At 35.9% G+C, this 25,943-nt stretch overlaps 1 protein-coding gene across 5 annotated transcripts in view; it reads right to left on the bottom strand.

Annotated features, from left to right (window-relative positions):
- The window catches only part of LOC124721353 (homeobox protein extradenticle), a 351,626-nt gene that overhangs the window by 10,565 nt on the left and 315,118 nt on the right, over nucleotides 1-25,943 (bottom strand). Inside the window, exon 9 of one of the 5 annotated variants that reach the window (XR_007006319.1) lies at nucleotides 9,399-10,165. The exons of 3 other annotated variants lie outside the window; for them this stretch is intronic. Coding sequence is in view for 1 of the 2 variants with exons in the window: in XM_047246282.1 (XP_047102238.1) it covers nucleotides 10,154-10,165 (12 nt within the window). In the remaining variant the exon portion in view is untranslated. Of the gene's footprint in view, nucleotides 1-7,623; nucleotides 10,166-25,943 lie in introns of those variants that run through there. One more of the 5 variants, XM_047246282.1, reaches the window with a different exon arrangement.

Genomic DNA, 25,943 nt, shown 5'->3' with positions numbered 1-25,943 from the left:
TTTACTTGGGTCAATGGCTTCATAGGGTCTGTGCCACTCATAAACCCTACCATCAGCTCTTACCAACTGAAATCAGGACTCATCTGACCAGACCACATGCCTTTTGTCACCACAGTGTACAGTGAAATGAAGACTTCAAATAACATGATAAATTTTCCTACTATAATAAATGGTAAATTGGGATGAATAACAGTCTGTCAACATTAAATAAACAGGAAGTAAATACTTGCTATCAGATATAGATTTTACTAACATGAACTGTAAAACTTACAAATGAAGCTGTCTTCAATGGAAAATGAAGGAAAACAGGAATCCCCCCCCCCCCCCCCTTTCATGTGACTTTAGATCCCCTTGACAGTCTTATTAGAAATGACAAAGAAGAAATGTAAAAGTGACAGGGGCAGCAACAGAAAAGGAAAGTCAGCTGTACACAAGACTACACGACCCACTGATGATAAATATTAACTCATAGTACCAACTGGAATGAAATGTGATAATGTGGACAATTATGCAAATTATAGGGACTAAAATTACAGCAAAATTAACATTTTAGTAGTTCGAGGTAAAATGGAAAAATTAAAACATTATTATGTGTATCAATTTAAGAAAACATCTAAGGTATGTGTCAAAATATTGTTCAAAAATGCAATCTAAAACCCATCTTGATGCTCAGATATGTTTGATCTGTCTATCACATCAGGAAAATCTGAAACATCAGGTAAACAGATCAATCATTAAAAAATTATAAAATTACAAACAAATCTAGTATCTGGGGAATTAATAAATATTAATAATTAAGACTGAAGTGTAAAAAGCTATAGGTAAGAGTACTTGAACACAGAAATTACAACAAACTTGTGGTTGTGTGCAAAGAAGTGGCTTTTTAAAGGATGAACATCTTTTTATTTTCCTCCTCAGTTCAGTTATATTTGTCTTGTATTACTCAGATGCTAGTTAATATTTCATTTGATATCAGCTAAACAAAAGGGTAAATGGGAACTTCATGCAATGGGAAACAATATTTGATAAAAATATTATGGATAAGACACCAGAACAACAACAGACAATGGGTCGCCTCATGAATACAACAAGCTAGAAAATGCAATACACATTAAAGTGTTCTGCTTGGCAACTATAGACGAACAATTATATTTTCACACCATTCTCTTCATTTCAGAGATTTAATTGTATGATCTTAGTGGTAGGGAGCAGCGAGAGACACATTGTCGTAGTGGAATTCACAAAAACCATTGCAGGCCATGCCAGGAGACTGTTACTTCTTTTGTGATTGTGATAAAAGTTGCAGAAACTGTGACCTGAAAAGTGAAGAAAACTGCTGCAGCAAGGGGAACACTGTGCATTTCCTATGTGAAGGTAATAGAGGGTGTACACACCAATTGGCAAAAAAGAGTATGTCCACTGCTACTTTATAACATAGGAGACATCAAATTTCCACCAGGACCATTTCAAGAGAAATAAATTATGTAGGACTAGATGCTTCCAGCTTGTCTTATGTGTGCTAAAGATCTACACACACTGCCTTGCCAGACTGCAGTGAACATTGTGTCTGGAAATTATGACATTGGATCAGGATGATCATCTCAAATGAATCCTAGTTCATTGCAAAATGTAATTTTGGATATCAGTCTTTATGTAGATAATGGGGAATGCATTTGCAGGTCAGAAACATAGTGAAATGTGACAACTACAGTGGACATGGATTGATGGCCTAGGTGATGATCATGATAAATTCATGGTCATTACCACAGCCTTCCCAGGCAACACAGTTGGTCTTGAAGAAATGCTATTATAAAGAGATAGTGGGGAGATGTACTGCTTTTATCCAACAGTGAACAGTATTCTCACTTAAATTTCAAGTTACAAGACAATGCATCCCCAGGGAACTTTCTGAACTTCTGTGACATTAGTCAAAGGAAATCATTGAGTAATTCTCATATTTATACAGGGTGTTACAAAAAGGTACGGCCAAACTTTCAGGAAACATTCCTCACATACAAAGAAAGAAAATATGTTATGTGGACATGTGTCCGCAAACGCGTACTTTCCATGTTAGAGCTCATTTTATTACTTCTCTTCAAATCACATTAATCATGAAATGGAAACACACAGCAACGGAACGTACAAGAATGACTTCAAACACTTTGTTACAGGAAATGTTCAAAATGTCCTTCGTCAGCGAGGATACATGCATCCACCCTCCGTCACATGGAATCCCTGATGCGCTGATGCAGCCCTGGAGAATGGCGTATTGTATCACGGCCATCCACAATACAAGAGCGAAGAGTCTCTGCATTTGGTACCGGGGTTGCGTAGACAAGAGCTTTCAAATGCCCCCATAAATTAAAGTCAAGAGGGTTGAGGTCAGGAGAGCGTGGGGGCCATGGAATTGGTCCGCCTCTACCAATCCATCGGTCACCAAATCTGTTGTTGAGAAGCGTACGAACACTTCGACTGAAATGTGCAGGAGCTCCATCATGCATGAACCACATGTTGTGTCGTACATGTGAAGGCACATGTTCTAGCAGCACAGGTAGAGTATCCCGTATGAAATCATGATAACGTGCTCCATTGAGCGTAGGTGGAAGAACATACTGACGAAACTAAAATGAGCTCTAACATGGAAATTAAGTGTTTCCGGACGTATGTCCACATAACATCTTTTCTTTATTTATGTGTTAGGAATGTTTCCTGAAAGTTTTGCCATACCTTTTTGTAACACCTTGTATACATTTGTTACTATTTCTCTTGCTTTGTCCTTTTACAGATCACCTCCTACCCCTCACTGCCACAACCAAATTTACACTATTAGCCACTGATTTGTACCACAGAGTAACATCGTTTCCATCCATAATTGAATCCTGGTCAGGTACACAGTTCTGGCTTGTCACACACAGCCATTGCAGGAAATGCTGTATTAAGAGTAAAATAATTAGTTGTCAACTCATTTCATTTGGAGTAATAATTCTGCTACTTTTATTTATGAAGATGATGGAAAAGTTGCCTGACAAACTTATAAAATCCCAAATTTTTTAAGCTAACAGACTCCAACTGGAAATTATTTCCTTCCAATTCTAAAAGTCATGTAACAAATGTAGTTCACATTATATTTACAATCTGAACTCTTTTACTGAGTGTTGTGGAGCAGTGGTAACCTACTGGACTTGCATTCAAGAGCACAGTAGTTCTCCTGTGGTTTCCTATATAGCTTAAGGTAAATGTCAAGATGGTTCCTTTGAAAAGGACATGGCTGATTTCCTTCCCATCCATAGCAAGTGCTTCATCTCAAATGTCCTCATCATGCAGATACGTTAAGCCCTAAACTTCATCATTTCTTTGCCCCTGGAAAATATATTCATTCATTGGATAATGACACACTATGTGATCAAAAGTATCCGGACACCTGGCTGAAAATTACTGACAAGTTCGTGGCGCCCTCCATCGGTAATGTTGGAATTCAATATGGTGTTGGCCCACCCTTAGCCTTTATCACAGCTTCCACTCTCGCAGGCATACATTCAGACAGGTGCTGGAATGTTTCTTGGGGAATGGCAGCCCATACTTTACAGAGTGCAGCACTGAGAAGAGGTATCAATCTCAGTCGGTGAAGCCTGGCACGAAGTCAGTGTTCCAAAATATCCCAAAGGTGTTCTATATGATTCAGGTCAGGACTGTGCAGGCCAGTCCATTACAGGGATGTTATTGTCATGTAACGACTCTGCCACAGGCCATGCATTATGAACAGGTGCTCGATCATGTTGAAAGATGCAATCGCCATCCCCAAATTGCTCTTCAACAGTGGGAAGCAAGAAGGTGCTTAAAACATCAAAAGGCCTGTGCTGTGATAATGCCATGCAAAACAACAAGGGGTGCAAGCCCTCTCCACGAAAAACATGACCACACCATAACACCACTGCCTCCGAATTTTACAGTTGGCACTACACACGCTGACAGATGACATTCACCAGGCATTCGCCATACCCACGCCCTGCCATCGGATCGCCACATTGTGTACCGTGATTCGCCACTCCACACAACTTTTTTCCACTGTTCAATCATCCAATGTTTATGGTCCTTATACCAAGTGAGGTGTCGTTTGGCATGTATCAGCATGATGTGAGGCTTATGAACAACCGCTCGACCATGAAATCCAAGTTCTCTCACCTCCCATCTAACTGTCATAGTACTTGCAGTGGACCCTGATGCAGTTTGGAACTCCTGTGTGATGGTCTGGATAGATGTCTGCCTATTATACATTACAACACTCTTCAATTGTCAGCAGTCTCTGTCAGTCAACAGACGAGGTTGGCCTGTAAGCTTTTGGTGCTGTACATGTCCCTTCACGTTTCCACTTCACTATCACATCGGAAACAGAGGGCCTAGTGATGTTTAGGAGTGTGGAAATGTCACGTACAGATGTATGACACAAGTCACACCCAATCACTTGACCATGTTCGAAGTCCGTGAGTTCCATGGAGCACCCCATTCTGCTCTCTCATGATGTCTAATGAATACTGAGGTTGGTGATATGGAGTACATGGCAGTAAGTGGCAGCAAAATGCACCTAATATGAAAAACGTGTGTTATTTGGGGTGGCCGCATACTTTGCTCACATACTGCATGTCTATTTCTAAAGAATGTTTTCTTAATGTTGTTTGAATCTATATACTATTTCTGCCTTTTCTGAATTTGTAAAAGGTGTTAGAATACCAAGTCAAATTCATAGTTGATAATGCACATTCCCTTTTTTCCTTACCTTTAATTCATAACCTCCATTTTTCAATTTACTTGTTGATCTTTTAATCTCTCACAACATTCAGTATATTTTCTCCATATATTTTACGAAGACAATAATGGAACCAATTACGTTACAACATTAGCAAGTTGTGTGTGCAAAAGTCTAGTCATTGTCACCATTGTTCCTTAATAAGATCAAGGTGTTCTTAGTGATTCTATTTCTCCTCCTCCAATTGTGTTATTCCAGTTACGAAGAAGGAATTATGCTTGGAATCATCAGTGTTATTCAACTGCATATATCTACTGTAAATGTAAAATAGGGAGAGTAAAATTACGAGGCCAGAAAGAAGTAATGCCACACTTCACAAATGATGCAACTGGGTTTTATATTCAGGTGCAGAATGTGTCAAGGAGAAACAATTTTAGCAATAATACATTTGAAATTTAACTTCAGTAATAAAGCAGGAATTACATCCACTGTCAGTAATATGGAAGAACTAGCATAGACTGTATGTGGTAATGCAATACTAACAATCAGTTGGAAACCAAGATAAAAGCTATGCACACACAACTTTAAAATCAATAGCAGAATAATTCAGGGACATCAACTGTCATTCAAATGAGGAAAATAAGGAATTTTCACTTTGCAGAGTAAATATATGTACGTAGCAAAATATAAATAATTGAAGAACAGTTCTGATATGTGGCATTATCAGGAATTTTACAGCTATTAAAACTAGACGAAATTAGCAATGAAGAAATACTGTGGCCAACATGATGTGAAGCTGAGGCCATGAAAAGAAAGAAAGTTATAATTGCCAACAAGCTCATCAGAGATGGAAGATTAGTTTAGTTACACAAGAATAAGAAAGGAAATCAGCTATGACCTTTTCATACACATTATCCTTGCATTAACATGTCTGTGTATGAATGCCAGCACTGATGGGGAAAGTAGAGCAATTTCATTGTACTTTTACTTGTTTTGATCATGTGGTTTTACAAAGTGTGCATGATATTCCATGTTGTATTAAAATTAATGTTGTATTAAAATTAATGTATGTATCACAATCATGCAAATATAATCCTGATAAGTTGCTCCTTGACATTCAGCATCTAATATATTCAGTAGTGAATACTGACTCATAGTTGTATAGACAATTGGCACATTAAAAGGTAAACAAGTAGTAGCAATTCAAAAATCTTACAAATGCAACAGAAAGGCACTTTTCATTGTCATCAGATCAGCATACAGATAACAAAGAATCTACTGATTAAAAATTGTAATGGACAGCAGATCCTAAAAATTACATTAGTGACAAACTCCACTATCAATGTTTCAGTTCAAATCCTTTTCAAATCTATTGTGTTAAAACTTTCCTCAAAATAAAACACAAATACTTTACTGTCACATTCTATTGTAGATCCTTGGATTGGTAGTGTGTATCTTATCTACAGCCTCCAAATGAGAAGCAAACCTAAATAAATAAGTCAAATACAATCAGAATCAAAAGCCCTTGGTTCACACAGCAAGTGGAGGATTTCAAATGTTCTTCACATTTTGTATTACAAAACCACAGAAGTACTGTTCCCTCCACCCCATGGCATAATAGAAAGATGACCTAAGCATGAAAATTTCCTCAAGGAACTCTAACACAAACATTTTATAAGGATTATGGTAATGGTCATAAATACTTATTAAAATCATAAAGACACCATTATCCCAATTAGGAACTTCATTGTACCATATAATCTACCTGATTTAAAGACCGAAGTTTCTTTTGCATAAAGAAAAGATTAATTTATTATTAAGATCTGTTGTTTTGCTGATAGTGAGACTAACACACGTAAGTCACAGGTCTCTCAAGAGTTGTGTTGCATGACTTTGAATAAGTATAGATCCTGGGTAATATTAATCAAGATGAAAAGTATCAAACTCTAATTAATCCCAGTTATGAAACGGCTATTTTACCTGTACATCATCTAAACTGGCAAGAAACAAGATGGAAATGCAATCTACAACTGCACATCTTAAACATTTCAAAACTGTTCAGTTAATTCTATTACTAGCATATATTTTGCCTCCCATACATGAAACTTATACAATGAACACAAAATTTACAATTTTGTTTCATTTACTTGCTTATTTATAATTACTTACAGAGAACAACAAAGAAAGATGCAGATTATTAATGCTGATTACACACAACAAAACTGAAATGTAGCAGCAGTTTCTTTTAAAATGCATGCCATAAATCAATAGCAGAAGGAAAAAACTGAATATATAAATAGCAACTGATATGCACTGAACAACGTCCATGCAAATAAAGCTAAATTGACACCTATAAATTAGTAATAATAAACAATTCAGTTCATGAAAAAATTAAAAATCACATCCCTCTTTTACATATTGTCGGATTGCCTCCAGTTATTAATTTCTATCAGGACAAACTCTACATTATCAAAGATTAATTTCTTGCATGGGGGTGGGGGTGAGGGTGGGGGTGTGGGGTGCAGGTGGGGGTGGGGGGTGCAGGTGGGGGTAGGGGGTGCAGGTGGGGGTAGGGGGTGCAGGTGGGGGTGGTGGGGGTGGGGGTGCAGGTGGGGGTGGTGGGTGCAGGTGGTGGGGGGGGGGGTGGAGGGGGGGGGTGCAGGTGGGGGTGGTGGGGGTGGGGGTGCAGGTGGGGGTGGTGGGTGCAGGTGGTGGGGGGGGGTGGAGGGGGGGGGGTGCAGGTGGTGATGGTGGGGGGTGGTGGTGGGGGGGGGGGTGGGGGGGGTGGTGGTGGGGGGGGGGTGGAGGGGGGGGTGCAGGTGGTGGTGGTGGTGGTGGGGTGGTGGAGGGGGTGGGGGGTGCAGGTGGTGGTGGTGGGGGTGTGGGGTGCTGTGAAGATTCAGGCAGATATGTAATTAACAAATTGAATAACTTCTTTCTTTGGTACCTGAATCAACATACTGTCTAGTCTTGCATGAATCTTGCACAAATCGAGAAAAACTTCTTTGTTCTCAGAGGTTAAAAACCCTTAACACAGTTTTTAAAAATTTTCAAAACCATTCTGTCATTGAACAGTAAAACAATTAGCTTCTGGAAATTCATGTAACTGATTTATTTTGCAGTGAAGCCACAAAAAGAGGACACCGAATAGAATGAGGCTGAAACTGTGAATGGTATGTTCTAAACAAAACAAAAATATCAACTTGATAATATTTACAGCTATTTTATTTGTATATTCTACTAAGGAGAGAATAATTAAGTATTTAATCTAAGATAAACTGACAGAGCCCTCTTTTAGTACTAGATGATAATCTTTATTTCTGTACCTTCATGCCTTGTAGCCATAATTACTACAGCAGGCTTAGCTAAGTTGCCACTATCACATCTCAATGACTTAAAATTTCAGTGTTTTATGTACAACAAAAAATGCAAGAATAGCAAACATACAATCAAAATTCATACTGACACATAAAGCTCTGTATAACACTACACAAACAGATATAATACATGCATAAACAACTATAATAATGAACTAATGAATACTCTCTCTCTCTCTCTCTCTCTCTCTCTCTCTCTCTCTCTCTCTCTCTAAAATTCTAACAAAAAGCTAAAACAACAGCCTGCTATTTGCAAACACACTGAGAAATAACAGAAATAATTTGTAACAACCATCATAAAAATCTAAATGCCAATGTGAGTCAGCATTGTGAAGCAAACCATTTTCAATCTAAAAACAGTATAACGATTTATTTTTCATTTCTGAAAATGTATGATTTTAGTTGGTCATGACCTACAAAAGTATTAAGGAAGATAGCTGCCAAACAGACTTTCACATAATGTTCTAAAAACAATAGTCAGTAATTTTCTTATATTGTATTCATGTCTTCAATCAACCATTCATTTTAAATAGTACTGAGCAAAGCTATTTAGCAAATGAGGAATCACAAGAACTGATTTCCAGTGCACAGAAATTTGGAAACTTGATAGAAATTGGTGATTGTTATGATCTGTTTGGTTACATATTTATTAACACCAAACACTGCACGACAGGGAATCTGCAATTAACTGTATGCTGAGTGGAAGACAAACATTATTGGTTTAATTCCACACTCTTCTATCAATAATATTATTTCACATAGCAAGACAGCAAAAGTAGCCAAATTCTTATGTTAGCAGTAACTCAGTTTTATCACAGTAAACATGTCACTGTAAAAAGTATTATCCAACCTATACTATAAAATGGAAGTACTTGAAGTGCTGCCATTAATTTTTCATGTGGGCTGGTATGGTATGAAATTATTTCCAAAACAAAAATGTAGTAAATGTGTATAACTCTGAACTACTGTATAATTTATATATAAAAAGAAGAATGTCCACCAATAACAATGTATGACAACTGGAAGATAAGAGCCGCATCAATGCTGACTCACACAAACAGCAACAATCCTACATTGATGTAATGGTATCAGTATAGGAACACAGTCTACAGAAAGACTCTTCACAGTATGCATCAGTGTGAATGAAGATATGCAACTTAATACACAATTTTTCTGTTCTCCTCAGTATGTTCAACAGCAAAAAACATGACAAAAGCAACAAGCATATGAACAACTATCAGTGAAGAAGACAAACAATGACTCTGAGCTTAACATACTTGTGTGACTACTGAGGACGTATTGTGAGGCACTCTTGATGACCGCTCAGCTTAGCTCTTCCTTGATAGCTATGCCTTCAATCGCACGCCACTCCAAAATTCAAAATTACAGTTCTTTTTTTACTCAAAAACATTTTCACAAAGTTGAAGAAAATGCTATAAAAATAAATTTTCTGCTACATTATTTGATATTTATTATCTTATTCGTATACTGATTTATTGCTGTGTGGTGGATCTCAATAACTTCTCAGTTCTATGCTCCACAAAACTAAGGCGCATAGTAGAACACACGTCCGATCTCAACACCGGCTTCTAAACAGCAAGTTTCTTTTCCAATAAAATTCTCATGAATAAAACAATTCATCCCATATTTCCAGTACTGTACATACTCTTGATGTCTTTACTCTGGGATAAAATTGAACCTTGCCTATGCAGAAACGGTACTTAAATGTTTTATGAGTATGTGCTGTTCTTCTTCTTAACATCCATATCTCACTGAGATTGTATGTGTCACTAATATCTTGTCCTACAATGAATATTCACATGAGCCTCACACACAAAAACAGGGAACGAAGAAAATTAGACTAAGAAATTTTGTTCTTAAAACACTTCACTATATTTTCTTAAGAAAACACTGATCGAGAATTAGCATTAGAACCAACACACGCACGCACACACGCCTACACAAATCCAGCGAAGGCCTGGGTGGTTGTGGCTGTTGTGGTGGGTGTGCTTTCCATCTTGTTCTCGACAGTTCATTGGTGTACCTATACCAAACCAAATGAATTCTCAGTCAAAGTTTTGGATGTATAGTCACAAAAGATTAAATCTTAAAAGAATTTTCATGTCCTTTTCAAACAAGCCACTGACCCTTTGCGCTAACATCTGTTTAGTAAACTCTCTCAAACATCAGTTTGGAAATTTTTTGCATCACTCATGAATATTTGCTGAGTGTTACCAGTCCCACTGGGATCGTATGTGATCATATCCAGTACGAGAAAATTTTACAATGCTCATGTGAATGGTGTTTTTATACAAATTATTGGAAAATTCTGATTTAGAAATGTGGTCTTACGGTATTAAAATCAAAGAAAGCAGAACAGCACAATACTCCTCATGTCTTAATGTAGTGAATATTATGTGCACTACAGTGAACTAGCATGTGTAACTGGTAAAAGCATGTAGAAAACCAAATACAGATATCAGTATTCAGATGACTGGTAACCGCGAACAAATGAGCGCAAAGGGTAAACTGAAATCAAGAAATCACAATATAGAGCAACACCACCAAACACCATCACCACCCAACATCACAAACAGGCAGTTAATTCACAGGAACAACTAACAGTAACCATGCAACAACTACAGAGTTTGAAGTCCACATAATAACTATAGGTGAAATATTACAATGACCATTAATTAGTAATGCAGAGAATACACATTTATGATGGTATACAGAGATGAATTTACAGTGATGCTTAAATAATTTCTTTGCCACAAAAAGCTAAAGCTCTCTCACAAAAAGGTTGGCCCTTAACTGCTGCCACATATCAAACAATATAATTTACCACCAGATTTAAATGTTTATAGAAACAAGAGTGCACATGCTTAAAAAGTGGTCAAAGTTCTACTATAAATATCACTCTTGAAATGTTGTGAAATGTGTCTGTTGAGGAAATGAAATAACAGAGATGGGAGACATCTCTCTATTATTTTTTCAAATGTTGGGAAAGATAAAGTTTATGCTTACTGTGGCAACTAACTTGAGTAATTTAGCAAATTTGCTCCAGACTTTTCACCATACAGTACTAATTCCATTTATCCCAAAGTAAATCCAGCATTTTAGCACTGGATAATGTCCCTCCTTCAAGTACATTACATTACATTAATAATTCTTCCACAGATCATGAATACAACATTTTGTAATGATGTGGAATGTGTCAGTTTAACATAAGTTCTCTTTACACAATATAATTTTTTTTTCAGTTGTTATTCAGAAATTCTTTAAATTTATTTTGAAATGTTGGTTGGATATCTGTCAGACTTTTAATGCTATTTGGCAAATAACCAAAGATTTTTGTGGCAACATAATTCACCCCTTTTTGTGCCAAAGTCAGATTTAACCCAGAATGGTGAAGACCATTGTTTCTTCTAGCGTTGTAGCTATGCCCTTCACAATTATTTTTGAAGTGGAATGGGTTATTAATAACAAATTTCATAAGTGAATTTATGTATTGTGAAGCTACTGTGAATATCCTTCAACAAATGTCTGCAAGGTGATCTTCGGCGGGCTCCAGCTATTATCCTGATTACACGCTTTTTTTGCAATGAATACTTTTTCTCTTAATGATGAATTACCCCAAAATATGATGCCATATGAAAGCAGCAAATGAAAATAGGTATAGTAGGTTACATTACTGATATATTTATCACCAAAATTTGCAATAACCCCAATAGCTTAAGTAGCTGAAACTAACTGTTTTAGCAGATCATCAATCTGTTCCTTCCAATTGAATTTCTCATCAATACACACACACCCCAGATGTTTTGAATATTCTGCCTTAGTAATAGACTTATGTTCAAAGTCTATATTTATCAATGGTGTTATGCCATTTACTGTACAGAAATTTAGTGAGAATCCATTTGCAGAGAACTACTTAACAATTTTGTGAAAGACATTTTTTACAATTTCCTCAGCTGATTCTTGTTTGTTGGATGTGATTACTATACTTGTATCATCAACAAAAAGAACTAGCTTTGCATCTTAATGAACATAGATTGGCAAGTCATTAACATATATTAAGAACAATAAAGGACCCAAGATTGAACTCTGTGGCACACCATTCTTGATATCTTCCCAGTTGCAGGACTCCAGTGTTTTTTGCAGACTATCTGTGCTGTTAATTTCAACCATTTGCATTCTTCCAGTTAAACATGAATTACACCATTTGTGCACTGTCCCATTCATACCATGTATACTTAAGATTATCTAGAAGAATTTCACAATTCACACAGTCAAAAGCCTTTGAAAGTTCACAAAAAATCCTAGTGGGTGATGTTCATTTATTCCGAGCATTTAATATTTGATCAGTGAAAGTATATAGAGCATTTTCTGCTGAAAAGCCTTTCTGAAAACAAAAACTGGCATTTTGTTAGTACTTCATTTTTACAAATATGTGAAGCTAATCTTTAATACGTTACTTTTTCAAGAATTTTGGATAAAGCTGTTGGAAGTGAGATTGGATGGTAGTTGTTAGCATCACTCCTATCCCCCTTTGTATGCAATGTTTTAATAATAGCATTTTTCAGTCTATCTGGAAAAATGCTCTCTTTCAGTGAGCTATTACATATGTGGCTGGGGATACTACTTATCTGTTGGGAACAAGCTTTTAGTACTCCTTGGGAAATGCCATCAGTTCCATGCAAGCTTTTACTGTTGAGTGAATTTATTATTTTCCTAATTTCAGTATGAGAGGTTGGCTGAATTTCAGTTTTATCAAATTGCATAGGTATTGCCTCATCCATATATTGCCTTGAATTTATTAATGAATAGCTGGATCATATTTCTTCTAAAACACTTAAAAATGATTATTAATAACGTTTTCTACTTCTGACTTTTTGTTAACAAAAGTTTTGATTGAGTTTGATGGAAATACAGTCTTCTTGTGCTTTCAGTTTGCCTTGTTTCCCTTTTAACAACATTCCAAATTGTTTTAATTTTATAATCAGAGTGCTAATCTCAGACATAATGCACATACTTCTGGACTTTCCCCCGTCTGTTACAAGCTTTCCCTAAAATTTGCAGTTGTTAAATCATTGACTGAAAGCACTATTTTGGAGGACTATTTTGCATTACTGTGTGGAGCTATATCATATGCCTTAACTAGCTGTGCATCATGTTCAAACAGACCATTCTTAACAGGAGAAGTTTTATTTGATTGAATTTTTCTTATCTATAGAAACATTATCTATCACTGTGTTGCTTTCCTGTACCACCAGAGTAGGGAAATCAATAACTGATGTCAAATTGAAAGAACCAAGTAATACTTCAAGGGCAAGCTTTTTATCAGACTCTGTTCAAAAATCTACATTGAAACAATAACTTGCTTCTCTTGGTCTGACATACAGCACAACAAAGAACACAAGTTTTTCAAAAATAGCTGAAAATTTCCCAATGGGGACCTATACACAGCTATAATTCTAAAACTACCTTTATTTAGTTTAAGTTCTCACACACATGCCTCTATCTGTTGCTCTACAAAAAAAATTTTAGTTTCTAAATTTTTCACACTATGATAAATTTTTAACACATATGGCAAATACTCCTCTCTGCACAGTGTATCTACTTACATGTACTGAAAGCTTATGTCCACCTACATTTGCCTTCCCCATATCATTATCAAATAATGCAACAGCCAATGGAAAGGTTAAAAACACACACACACACACACACACACACACACACACACACACACAAAGTTTGACTGGAAATAGGACAAAATGTCTGAGATCTACATTAAATAAATTTATTTCTGCTTATCTATGAAAATAACAGACAATATAATTGAACCGAAAGTTGTTTAATGTGAATGCTGTATCTAAATATCAAAATTTAGTAACCTATTATGGCCTTAAAATGACTGAAGTTGTTAATGTTAATCACTTTTTTGTATTATAAAATTATCATTTGGCCTGTAACACAGTCTTACCACACTTCCTTGAACAAATGAACTATCTGTCAATATCTCTATCTCTATAGCTCCCAGAATATCTATCCTCTAACTTGCCCTACACACAGCTACAAGTACCACCTCAAAACTTATTCTCAGTGTCCATCTGTCTCATTCCTCCATCTTCTCACTCCACAGAACTTCTATTTCCCTGCCTCACACGCCATCCAAGATCACCACTCACCCCAGTACGCTCAAATACAGCAGCAGTGTGTGTGTGTGTGTGTGTGTGTGTGTGTGTGTGTTTTACCTCCTCATTTCAGAAGTAGCGGTCTGTTCTCTTACACGTATTTTATTCTATACTGGATTTTCAATTGCAGCAAATTTTTAATTGTGTTTATAAATTTTGAATGTGGGCGTGGTAGTCTAGTGGACAGATTATTAGTCTTTATTTCCTATTCTTTATACTGTTCTGCTATTTATCTGGAGGTCCCAGCTTCTATCACAATTAGGAGCACAGAATTTTTCTGGTTCTAGCCCCTCTGCATTGGCCCAGGTCCACTCTGCCTGCTACTACACTGAATACTGGAAATCTCTCCCAGGGGTAGAAGGCAGCTGGGATGATGTGCTCAGCATCCTCCCCCTCCCAGCACTGGAGCATACACATGGCTGCACTCTATGTGCAGCCAGGCCAGAAGCCCATTCACAGGTTGAGTGGCACAGATTTCACCTTTAAATTTGGGATGTATTTACAACTTTTCAGTACATCGCAAATGATTACAAGTCAGGTTCTATTAAAAATCTGGGTATGAATGTGTTTCTTTTCATTCTTACTCAACCAATGAATTCAGGTAAAGAAGGTATTTTTTTTCACAGTGTGATTTACTTAAAATGATTTTCCTTTGTTAAGGTCAATGATCAATTGAATGACTCTTGCTATCATGGAACAGATGTTAGACAGAACTCATCTACTCTTTTACTTAGTAAATGCTGCAGTGATCAAATGCAGACAGTAACCCTTTGTACCAGACCAGGACTATCTGATTCAGGTTCCTGCTTTTTTGCAAACAGTGTGCACTCTGCAGATCGCCACAAACTTCTCTCTACTCCCCCTCAACTATAGAATGTATATGACAAAATGATTTGGATCTATCATTTTTAATAGAAATCATATAGCAAGAAACATTTGTTTATAGACAACATCAGGGTATTCCTGAGATATTATTCATTATGTTTGTACACTGTATCTGCTGTATTTGAGACTTTATAACTGTGTACTCTGTGGGTGAACAGAAAAGGCAAGACATAATGCTGGTATGTGGCACTAGTTAGACCATTGACCTCTTATGCTTCATTCTCTTCCTTCTGCATCATAACCAGATGAACTGTAAAACACAGCACTAACAACAAAATAAACTAAACATGCACCTTAGGAGGCCTACTGTCAAAGTCTTACAGCTCTGATATTATGTAAGTTGTCTACATAATTCTGATTATATATTTTGAGACATCACTGTTATCCACTTCTGAGTGTCATTCTTGAATAAAGTATTTCATAATGTTCACACTGTAACAGTTTGAGGGAGAAGATTACGCAACAACTAAAGTAATTGTAACTGAGTACAACATGTATCTGTTTTGTCTTATTGGGTCTATTTCAATCACACTGTACCTCATTCAGCCAATTTTTTTTCTGAATGTTACTTTATGATTACTTAGGTTTTGATTTGCTTTTATTGATAAAAATCAGTTTTTCTAGCCTATTCAATTCCATTACAAGAGTCAATATTTTTTTTGCCATACACAAATTCTATTGTTAGATCGCCATCTTTTGTACTATAGTAGTAGCCCCATTTAGGCAAAAAGAAGGGGCTTTCTCCATTTAGTGACAGAACAATAGAAAATGTAGAGTGTCTCTCATTTAAAATTCATCATGCATGTTAGAAATAATGTTTGTGAACTGCACTCCACCCACCTACCACACCCCACCCCCACACGCACCCCCTTCCCATCTGGAGCCTCTATGACAGACACTGCAATTCTGCTATTCAATGAGTGTTATCCTTCACTCTTAAACTATTTACATTCTGCCAGACCTTTCCTTGCTGAATGTAAGTACAGTCAGTTTCAGTAAAAATGTATTCCTGACATTTAAAATGATAATGAAACATTTCACTATGAATGCACATATGAATGCAACACATCAGTCGTATAACCTTCCAAATTTTAATGTGCACTCACTGCTACTGGTATAGCAAACAGAACACCGAAACGTATTTCTTTACCAATGAATAACTGTAGAATTCCTTGCATCAGTATTATGTGCTGCACAAACTTTTCCCAAAGTTCTCCTTTTCTCCCAACTACTGCCACTATGCACAGTCACGATTTATGCCATATATTAAAGTAAACATATGTAGTTCATACTTTGTTTAATTCTTAGAGCAATTTCAGATTGTCACTTACCTCTTAACTCCAAGTAAATATCAATAAAATTTTATGTTGCTTTGAATTTCTTGTTAAAATACACTGAAATAAATCTAATAACTGCCTATATATATCCACATACAATTGCAAGGTAGCCTACTTCTGTCAATTTAGACCGTAAACAAATTTATTACTGCAAGAGATCCTATTTTATTGTCCTACTACCACAGTTCCATCAGACACACTTCCAAAAATTGCAGTTATCTTCAAAAAAAAGACTTAGGTATTCACAACCTGATCACCAGTAAGAATATAATCTAGACAATCAGACAACACCATTTTTGCAGACAATTATTCAATGTTCTTTTTGTGCATACTTGTATGCAACATACTAGGGTCATTTGATAAATATGCACCACAATTTGTTCAAAGAATGCATTTATTCTTAAGAGTTAGTATTTGGTGACAATATCAATCAACATTTCTATTTTTTTACATATTCTCCATGACACTATGGCCTTAAACAATCGCTGTCTAAGAGCATGTATTCTCTATTCGTAAAAGCTCTTTTTCAGTGCTCATTCAAGTTTTCAGTGCTCAATCAAGTTTTCAGTGCATGAATTATATTGTCAACTCCAAAGTGTCTCCCACATAGAGAATTCTTCAGTGGCCCAAATAGATGGAAGTCAGAGGGAACCAGATCTGGGCTATAGGTTGGATAAGGTTCTCACGTTCTGTCTGGTTTAGTGATTTATTACTGGGTTCTGAGACTTGTATTTGGGCATGCATTGTCAGTTCAGAGCAAGATCTCTTTTTGAGTCCTGTCAGATGGAACAAATCAGAAATGGTGCTTCAGTTGGTTCAGAGTCTTCACACATGCCTCTGAAGCCTCTGAATTAATGGCTGACCCTTCTGGCAAGCCATGAAGGTTCAATACTTTTAACTCATGCTTCCCCACTGGATAAGCACTAATAACATCATTTCTGCAGGTCAATTACCATATTTATGGGCTGTGAGTGGACACAGGCCATAGTTTTCAGCATCTTGCACAAGTGGCCTTCGATGGCACAGTTTTATCTGTCACATTATAATGGAAAAGTCCTTTTAGGTATCCCGTAGTTACACTTGCTTAGAGAGGAAATCTGTGTGAGAAAACCTTGTCCACAAAAGCAACATACTGCTTGTGCTATTATCCTAAGATCTTCAAGTCACAGCACCCACTTTTAAAACATGCTGAACATTCATTGTGTGTGGACCCTTGATATATGCAACAATTCAGCCATTGTTCGTCAAAAAACAACTCTCCTCTGGTAAAATGTTCAGCATTTTCTCAATGCTTCATTTGGATACCAATCATTTTTCACCAAAATAACAGACCAAGAGATTTTTAAGTGAAGCCTGTGTGTGTAGGCACTACTTACTTCTTCAATGAAATAGACAAATTGCCTACACTCTGTCAAAAGCAACAAAACAACGAACATTTTGTACTTTACAGTAATTATTAGCTTCTTTCCTTAAACTCATGTAGAACCAATGCTCAAATCATCATGGAGCTCTTTTTCCAGTAATACTGCAGTTTTCAGGCAGATATGTTTTCACTTCACCCTGTTCTTTAGAAGCCTTTATGTGAACTAGTCTGCTTCAATGCCTCCGAGGCCATTTGTATAACAGTTGTAGAAATGACCTTATGATATTATTATGTGATCATCTTATTTTATCTTCACCTAATTTGGTTCTAGCTATAGGCAAGAAATTTATGTGCTATTAGAAGACTGTCTACTTAGCATATGAACTGAATGTCTATAGATTTTCTAAGTTTATGTCTTTGGGACAGACCTAAGATGAAATGTAACTGGCTAAATTACGAGCCTCCACAGCTAAGGTTATTAATATGTGTTGCTGTAATTACAATCAACCCAGAGGTACCTGGTTTAAAATCCAGTTGATGAGAGATATTTTCATTGCCAGAATTTAGTCTGTTGGATAAGGAGAGGTGCTGGTGTGATTAGCATTGTATGTGGCAATGTCCTTGTTACAAAATCAAGCCTCTGTACAATGTATTTCATGTAGTGATGACACAAGACGCAATCATCTGTAATCTTTCCATCATATGGCAACATTAACATTGGTGGTTGTTTTCATGTACCTCGTATCCCCATCTCTCTCTCTCTCTCTCTCTCTCTCTCTCTTTCTGCCATCTCCACCCTGCTTACATCATGTATTTAGTTTCATGAACTGTCAGCAGAGCTTGTACTCTGTTTGAAATCAGACATTTCAATAGCTAGAACTTTTGTACATGATTTGCACTTTTTCCACTTATTTTCTTATAGATTTCTGTACAAGGTTTTACTGTACACATTGCAGGGATTAAGTTATCCTTTTGTTTATTGCAATTGCTAACATTTTAACAGTATTTGTATTCAAAGTAGTTAAGAATATGGAGCAATTCTATATAACAGTTTTTGGTGAGAAGCATATTTAACTATTACAATAACTGACATGTTAAATGAGACATGTCACAAATGATATGCAGTTTAACTGAAAGTATAGTACTAACTACTATAAAAGCAAATATTTGTGATGGTTAAATTTGCTACTGTGGTAGTTAACATTAAAAGGGTGAAACATTCATTAACTTGAAGGTCGGTTTGAATAATGCAGTGCTTTATTAGGCATAGGGCCATTGAAGGTGGTATGTGTTTACCTTTCTCTGACATTTGAAGTTACTTAACAAGCCAGTTCTACAAGGACTTACAGTTTAACACAGACTCTGAACCATCATGCAACTCTGAACTTTTTTAAGTTAGGGCTACAAATATATACATGTATATTTTGTATTTTACTATTCATTTGTGTTTGATTGGGCATTTTGGTTGATGTTGTCAGTTACGGTGAACCTGTACATGGTAGTGTTCCATAATTGTGCCGATATACAATATGTAGGTGTGCAGCAATTTGATACTCATGGTATGCACCTGGCAATGAAGTTATCAGATATTCAAAATTGTTCATAATAAACAATCACATCTAGTATAGCTGTTTGTAATTAATTTCAAAACAACAAGAATAATTCATTACTCTACACAACAATTTGGATTTCTAAGCTGTCTCTTAACTACTGAATTAGTTCCTAATTTAATTGCTACAACATATGTGATTTGTCTCCTTTAACAAAAATATTGTTATATTCAAATTTTAAGTCATGTTTTTAGAAAATAAAAATAACACTGAGTGAAATAAATTTTTGGATATCCATCAATATCAAATAAATAGGTAACTTTTTATATAGAACGCTGTGCATTGCAGTATTACAAAGACAAAATTATTTTCTTTTTATTGGTACCAGTGTTGAAAACAATATAGTAGAACATCATAATATAAACCCTATTTGTAATTATAACGTTCTAAGAATGCTGATGCTACAGTGACCAGTGTGGATACTGGAAAGGTAATCAACTTTCAGATTCTGACAAAACATTTTATCAATCTAAATCAGTGAACCAAAAAGACCATATCCATGATAGAAACTTGGCAGAACAAGTGGTAGAATGGAGACCTCTGCACTGTTGAAATTTTTAGTTGACCCATGAATGAAATGGGTGTTTGTTACTCTAAGCTCTTAGGCAGATTCAAAAGCATACAACAGTGTAGCAGCAGCAGCAGCTGCTGCTGCTGCTGCTGCTGCTCAGCCTTACAGAGGTAAGATTGTCATAAAACTTGAGTGTGTGGATCACATCCAGAAGAACACCAGGTTGAAGAAGTTTAAACTAAATCTGTGAAACCAAAAACCTTCTCATTGTGAAACTGTAAGTGGTAGGCTGGCAGACAAAATTATTGGTGAATTACATCAATACAATGGGATGGCCATTAGGAGTGACACTGAAAATTTGTTCAGAATGAGGCTGGCTGTATGGACCAGTTTCTTCCATGAAGTGACAACAGATGAGGGACCAATATTCAACTCTACCCTCCCAGACTTGATTCGTAGATCATGTATCGCAACACCCAATACTCAAACTCTTCATGCAGGCAGTCATGGGAATCAAAGTCCATTTACAGAGACCTGGCACATCCTGACTGGTTGAAGAAGTGTCTGCACAAGCAGAATCAGACCCCAAATTAGTCTTAACAATCTCATATGTACTTTTGTACCAGAAAATACTTTTGTTGGAAGGAAGGCACCAAAATGCGAGGAAGGTGGGGGGACCTGTGATATTGTTACCACTTTTAATAATGGCAACATGGGTACGCTGAAAGAGCTTTGGCATATGAGAATTATTCCTGGAGCAAACTGCATCAGAGAACTTCAATGAATGGACAAGGTTCCTGTCAATAAAGCACAGTATGCAGCAGAATTTGTCACTAAGGAGTCCTCAAGAAGATGATACACAGTATGGTGCAGGGTGCTTCTGAGTGAGCAAAAGTATGAGATAACACATATATTAAATAAGTTTTTCAGATCTTGGAAGCTGTTTCTGAAAATTTACATTTTCATTTGCATTATTCTCTAAATCTCAGGAGCCACTTGGATTAGAATACTAAAATTTTCAAGGAGTTGCATCTATTGAACTAAAATAAAAGCTCATAAATTTTGACAAAACAGTCTGCGGGGATTGCATTAATATTTCTTAATTGACTGGTTTTGGCTTATATACAAGCCATCTTCAGAGTTTCTTGGCCTCCTATGGCTGGTGATGACAGACCCTCGGATTTCTCGAGAAATCTGAGAGGCTGTCAGCACCTGCCATAGGGGGCCAAGAAATTCTGAAGATGGCTCGTATATAAGCCGAAACCAGTCAAATTATTAATGTGATCTTGACTGTTCATTTTAACATAGTAAAATAAAAGCATGATGTTAAGTATAATGACAATTATAATTATACACAATGTATAAAAAATGATGCAAAATTATAACCATATAGCTAAAAAATTGTATTCCCCAAATCACTGGCTGAAATGCAATGATTTCAGAGCAGTACACTAACAACATAATATGTAATATTCCATGAGAGTTCCACGATTATTGCTACAGTAGTTTATGAAATACAAGGAAGCCAGTAACAAAATTTACATTGTCAGTATAGGGTGTTCCAACTCTCCATGATCTATATCTTAACTTCTGACAAGCAAATGGTATGACAACACTATGGTGCAACAAAATAATAAACTGATCCCACAAATGTATATTTAAAAGTAATGAAACTCCTGAAACTATTAATATTTATAAGATTCTGAATTGAAAATAATACTACAATTACTTCTTTCATGCTGAATCTTATGTTAGGCTCCTAAACACAATAGCATTATTTGATATATCAGTGAAGTGTTTGAAGACAAACCATTTGCACCATTCAATCCAGAATTAGGGGTGAACTGCATGACTTCAGATAGACATATTTAGTGTTCTGTATAATATTGCTTTTAAATAGTTTTGATGTTCTGCAAACCTTCAGTTAAAAAGCCACTTTTCCTTCTCTTAAATAGATGGCACTTTTATACATAATTTATAATTTGTCTGACATAATCTTTCAATACTAATGTTAGTTATTTCATACACCTGACATCTTCAAATAAAATATTAAAAGGAAGGTCAGCATTGGTCATAATATTGATGTTTTATTGATAGCAGAATCGGTTTTCGATCACATAGTGATCATCTTCGGTGCTGTACACATTAAACTCAGACACTAGTATCAAGTTATCAATAACCAAAACTGAGAAGCGATCACAATATTGAGTTTTTGTGATCACTTCTTAGTTTGGTTATTGATACCTTGATACCAGTGTTCGAGTTTAATTTGTACAGCACTGAAGATGATCACTATGTGATCAAAAACCGATTCTGCTATCAATAAAACATCAATATTACGACCAACGCTGACCTTCCTTTTAATATAACATATATGGTCATGGTGCACACAACTCCATGGAGTCACCAATCAATTCAAATAAAATTATTTATTGCTACCTATATGATAACTTAACAACATATTACCAATCTCAGCATTTACCAGCAGCTTCCTATTAAACGTCCCTTGATTTTAAGACTGAGTGCACACAGTCTTGCTCTACAAAGACACTAGTGCTTTTTAAGAAAATGAAACCAACAATGAAAACAATTTCAATAGTGACCAAGTTGATTTAGTTGCTGAAAAATGGTAATAACTGCAAAATAGTGAAAGGTAATCCTTAAGAACAAAAAGGAGGAGCTGCTGACAACTGACAACAGCCTAAATGAAACTATTCTAAAAAAAGTAAAGACAGAAATGAGATTGCTTTCATGGAAAGTAGCAATATAAGAACTAGGGATGAGAAAACAAATTTGAGTATATGATCTACCAGGACAGACTTTGCAACAGTACCAATTCATCAATCTAAAGACTTACAAAATTTTGATGGAGACCACAGCTGAATCTCACTCCAGTTATGGGATCCTTGTTGTTGGAAAAGACAGCAAGTGCAAAAGAGAGTTTCCTTTGTAGTAAGTTTGCACAATTTGTACAAGACTTCACTAAAACCTCTGAACTATGTAAACATTAAAGAGCTGCACTGAAGTACTATTCAAACATTGTCAGACTAAAGATAAATGCCATAAAAACATCCATATTTGCTCATTTGTTCACCATAAACACATTTGTGCATGCATAATGTTTACTGGAGCTTTTTGTCACCTTACTAACACTAGAAGCAAGTAATTAATGTAGAAAGAACCATGGATATTCATTCTCTATTAAGTCACTGTTAATTATGAAATTCACTTTGAAACACTTTCAACAAGTAATTATTAGTGTTATCCAATATATCTTCAACTGTCAGGAAATTTTCCATCTTCTCAAAGCAGCTGCCATTGTAAGTCAAATGTTTTAATTTGTGAACTGCTTCATACACTATGCAACGAAACATGAAAATTACTTTTTCCATACAACTTTATTATAAATGATCTGCAAGAAGAAGGTAAGGACCTCATGGAAGGCCTGACCCTTTTCATATGCATACTGAAAGAGAGGACTAATCTGTTTTGCAAACAAAGTGTCTAGCTTGTATTTGCTCATGAGCAGAGGACTATATTGAACTAGATTTCCAAAATATAAATATGCATCCTAAGTCAAGTTAACTGTAAGTATTTTAATATAATTGTGTTGAATTCTTGGCTTTTTTTGTCAATCTAAGATTGACTGCAAACACTCAACCTACATCCAATCGATTGCCCTTTGTTCATCATAAACAAAATTTTCATATAGTAAATGTTGACTCTGATGTAACATAACAGATGCTTTCAGTTATACCATAAAATTGTTTGAATTTATCAGTCTCATTTCACACCAATCATTTTAGTTATATTTACTGTAAAAGCTCTCATTGCATGATTCAAGTTTTTACTATCAATTTCCTTTATAGAAACTGTGCCTGAAAGTCAGACCCACCTCTTTCTTGTAGTGACATAGTAGATATCATTGGGCTAGCTTCCACAAATTAATTTCACCAAGACTGCTACAAGAGTGCTGCTCAACTAATTTTCTGGCACTTTTTAAAGGCTTTTGAAGTAATTGAGGTATCTCAAAAGCAATGGGTCAAAATACCTCAATACATATAAGAAGTCTCAAGTAAAGTATGATCTTTTTATTAATATTATTTAAATAAACATTGATAATAAATGCAATGATAACTTTCAATAAATATAGTTTGCCTTGAGAAAATCTGATAACAGATTTGTAACCCCACTCCCTGCCCAGTAAAATGCAATCATTTGATACACATATGAACAATGTAATGCTTAATTTTTATTATGACAGTTTTGTAGTGATTTTTAAGTCTTTCTATATCCACCTCAAGCCAGGTCAATCAATACATTAAAAACATGTTTTGTGTGAAAACAATTTGAACTAAATGACACTGTCATTACAACACAGTGTTTGGGTGATGCTGCAACAGTAATGTTACAAGCCACCATTACAAAAGACAATGTCTCAGATGAAGGTGGGTAGAGAGTCCCAGCAGTGATGGGCAGTGGCAGGTAGTGATTGGTCTGGCAGACAGTGTGTCACTTAAGATTGCACTGTATTTTCATTTTTAATGGTGGTATGGTGACACTGTTGAGAGCTTATCATAGTGATTCACATATGTGCTCTTTTTGTACTGGAAATTACAACAAACAAAAATTCTGCAAAGTGCTTGTTTGTTATTCAAATCTATTATCATGTCAACCATGAAATGAACATGTGAATGAAATGATGTCAACAAAGGTAAATACATCTACAGGAGTTGTTGATCTGGCTACCTACTAATTGGGTGTTGATTAAATATACAAAAAATGAATGTATGTAAATTTCACTGTGTTAGACATCTTACCACTTGCCTCCATATTGTAAGTTTATTCATTCCCAATGTAACTTCTTTACAACTACCTACTAACAACATTCCATATGAAGATAAACTCCCTTTGCAGCATAGCAAAATGTAAAAAGGAGATATTTGGCGTTACCTAGCAACAAGCTCTCTCCACAATATAAACAAGGCAGGCTTAAAGAAATATCACTCAACGGAAAGATGATAATGTTGCACAAAAAAATTTATTATCCTTTCAGCAACTGCAAGTGTTTCTATATTTTCTAAGGGGAGAGGGGATGTGGACTTCTAGCTCCCTGCAAATGGTTTTGGAGAGAATTTGGTTGGCTAGTACCAGGAGGGCAGGAGAAAAAACATTGAAGTAACTTCACCCACTATGTCCCACAAGGTTCCAAGACAGACTAACAGAAGGCAGGGACTGAATATAATAGTAGCTGCAAGATTACTGATGAAAGCACAGTTGGCTTGCAAGACAAATTAAAGAAGTGAATCACAATACAAAATGTGCAGTGAAAGCAATGATCATAAAGTCTCAAAACATAGTATAACACAAAATGCGTCAGACTGACACTCACATACAGTATTTCTGAATGACGATTCCATTTATACAGACTGTGTCATGTGAATGATGGAGACTCAGACATTAACAAAGTAACTTTTTTATATTTACAGAGTGTGCATTAACCAAATTCATTTATAAGGACATCGAAAAAGTTCAAAGAAGAGCAGCTCATTTTGTACTATTGCGAAAAAGGGGAGTGAGTGTGTGTGTCACAGTTATGATATGTGAGTAATAAAGGCATTTTTCATTGTAGTGATATCTTTTCATGAAATTTGAATCACCAACGTTCTCCTCCAAACACAAAAATGTTCTGCTGATGCACACCTATGTAGGGAGAAATGATCAATATAATAAGTATGAGAAATCAGAGTTTGCATGGAAAAATTTAAGTGTTCATTACTCCCATGTGCTGTCCAAGTGTGGAACACTAGAGAAATAGTGTAAAAATTTTTGAAAAATCCTCTGCTAAGCACTGAAGTGTGAATTTTGGAGCAGTCATGTAGATTCAGATAAGCCATGTTAAAAAATATATTGCAACTA

This window comes from Schistocerca piceifrons, chromosome X (assembly GCF_021461385.2).
Source record: "Schistocerca piceifrons isolate TAMUIC-IGC-003096 chromosome X, iqSchPice1.1, whole genome shotgun sequence".
In the NCBI taxonomy this organism is placed as follows: Eukaryota; Metazoa; Arthropoda; class Insecta; order Orthoptera; family Acrididae; genus Schistocerca; species Schistocerca piceifrons.
The sequence above is the reverse complement of the archived record's forward strand: the minus strand, read 5'-3'. Positions and strand labels throughout refer to the sequence as shown.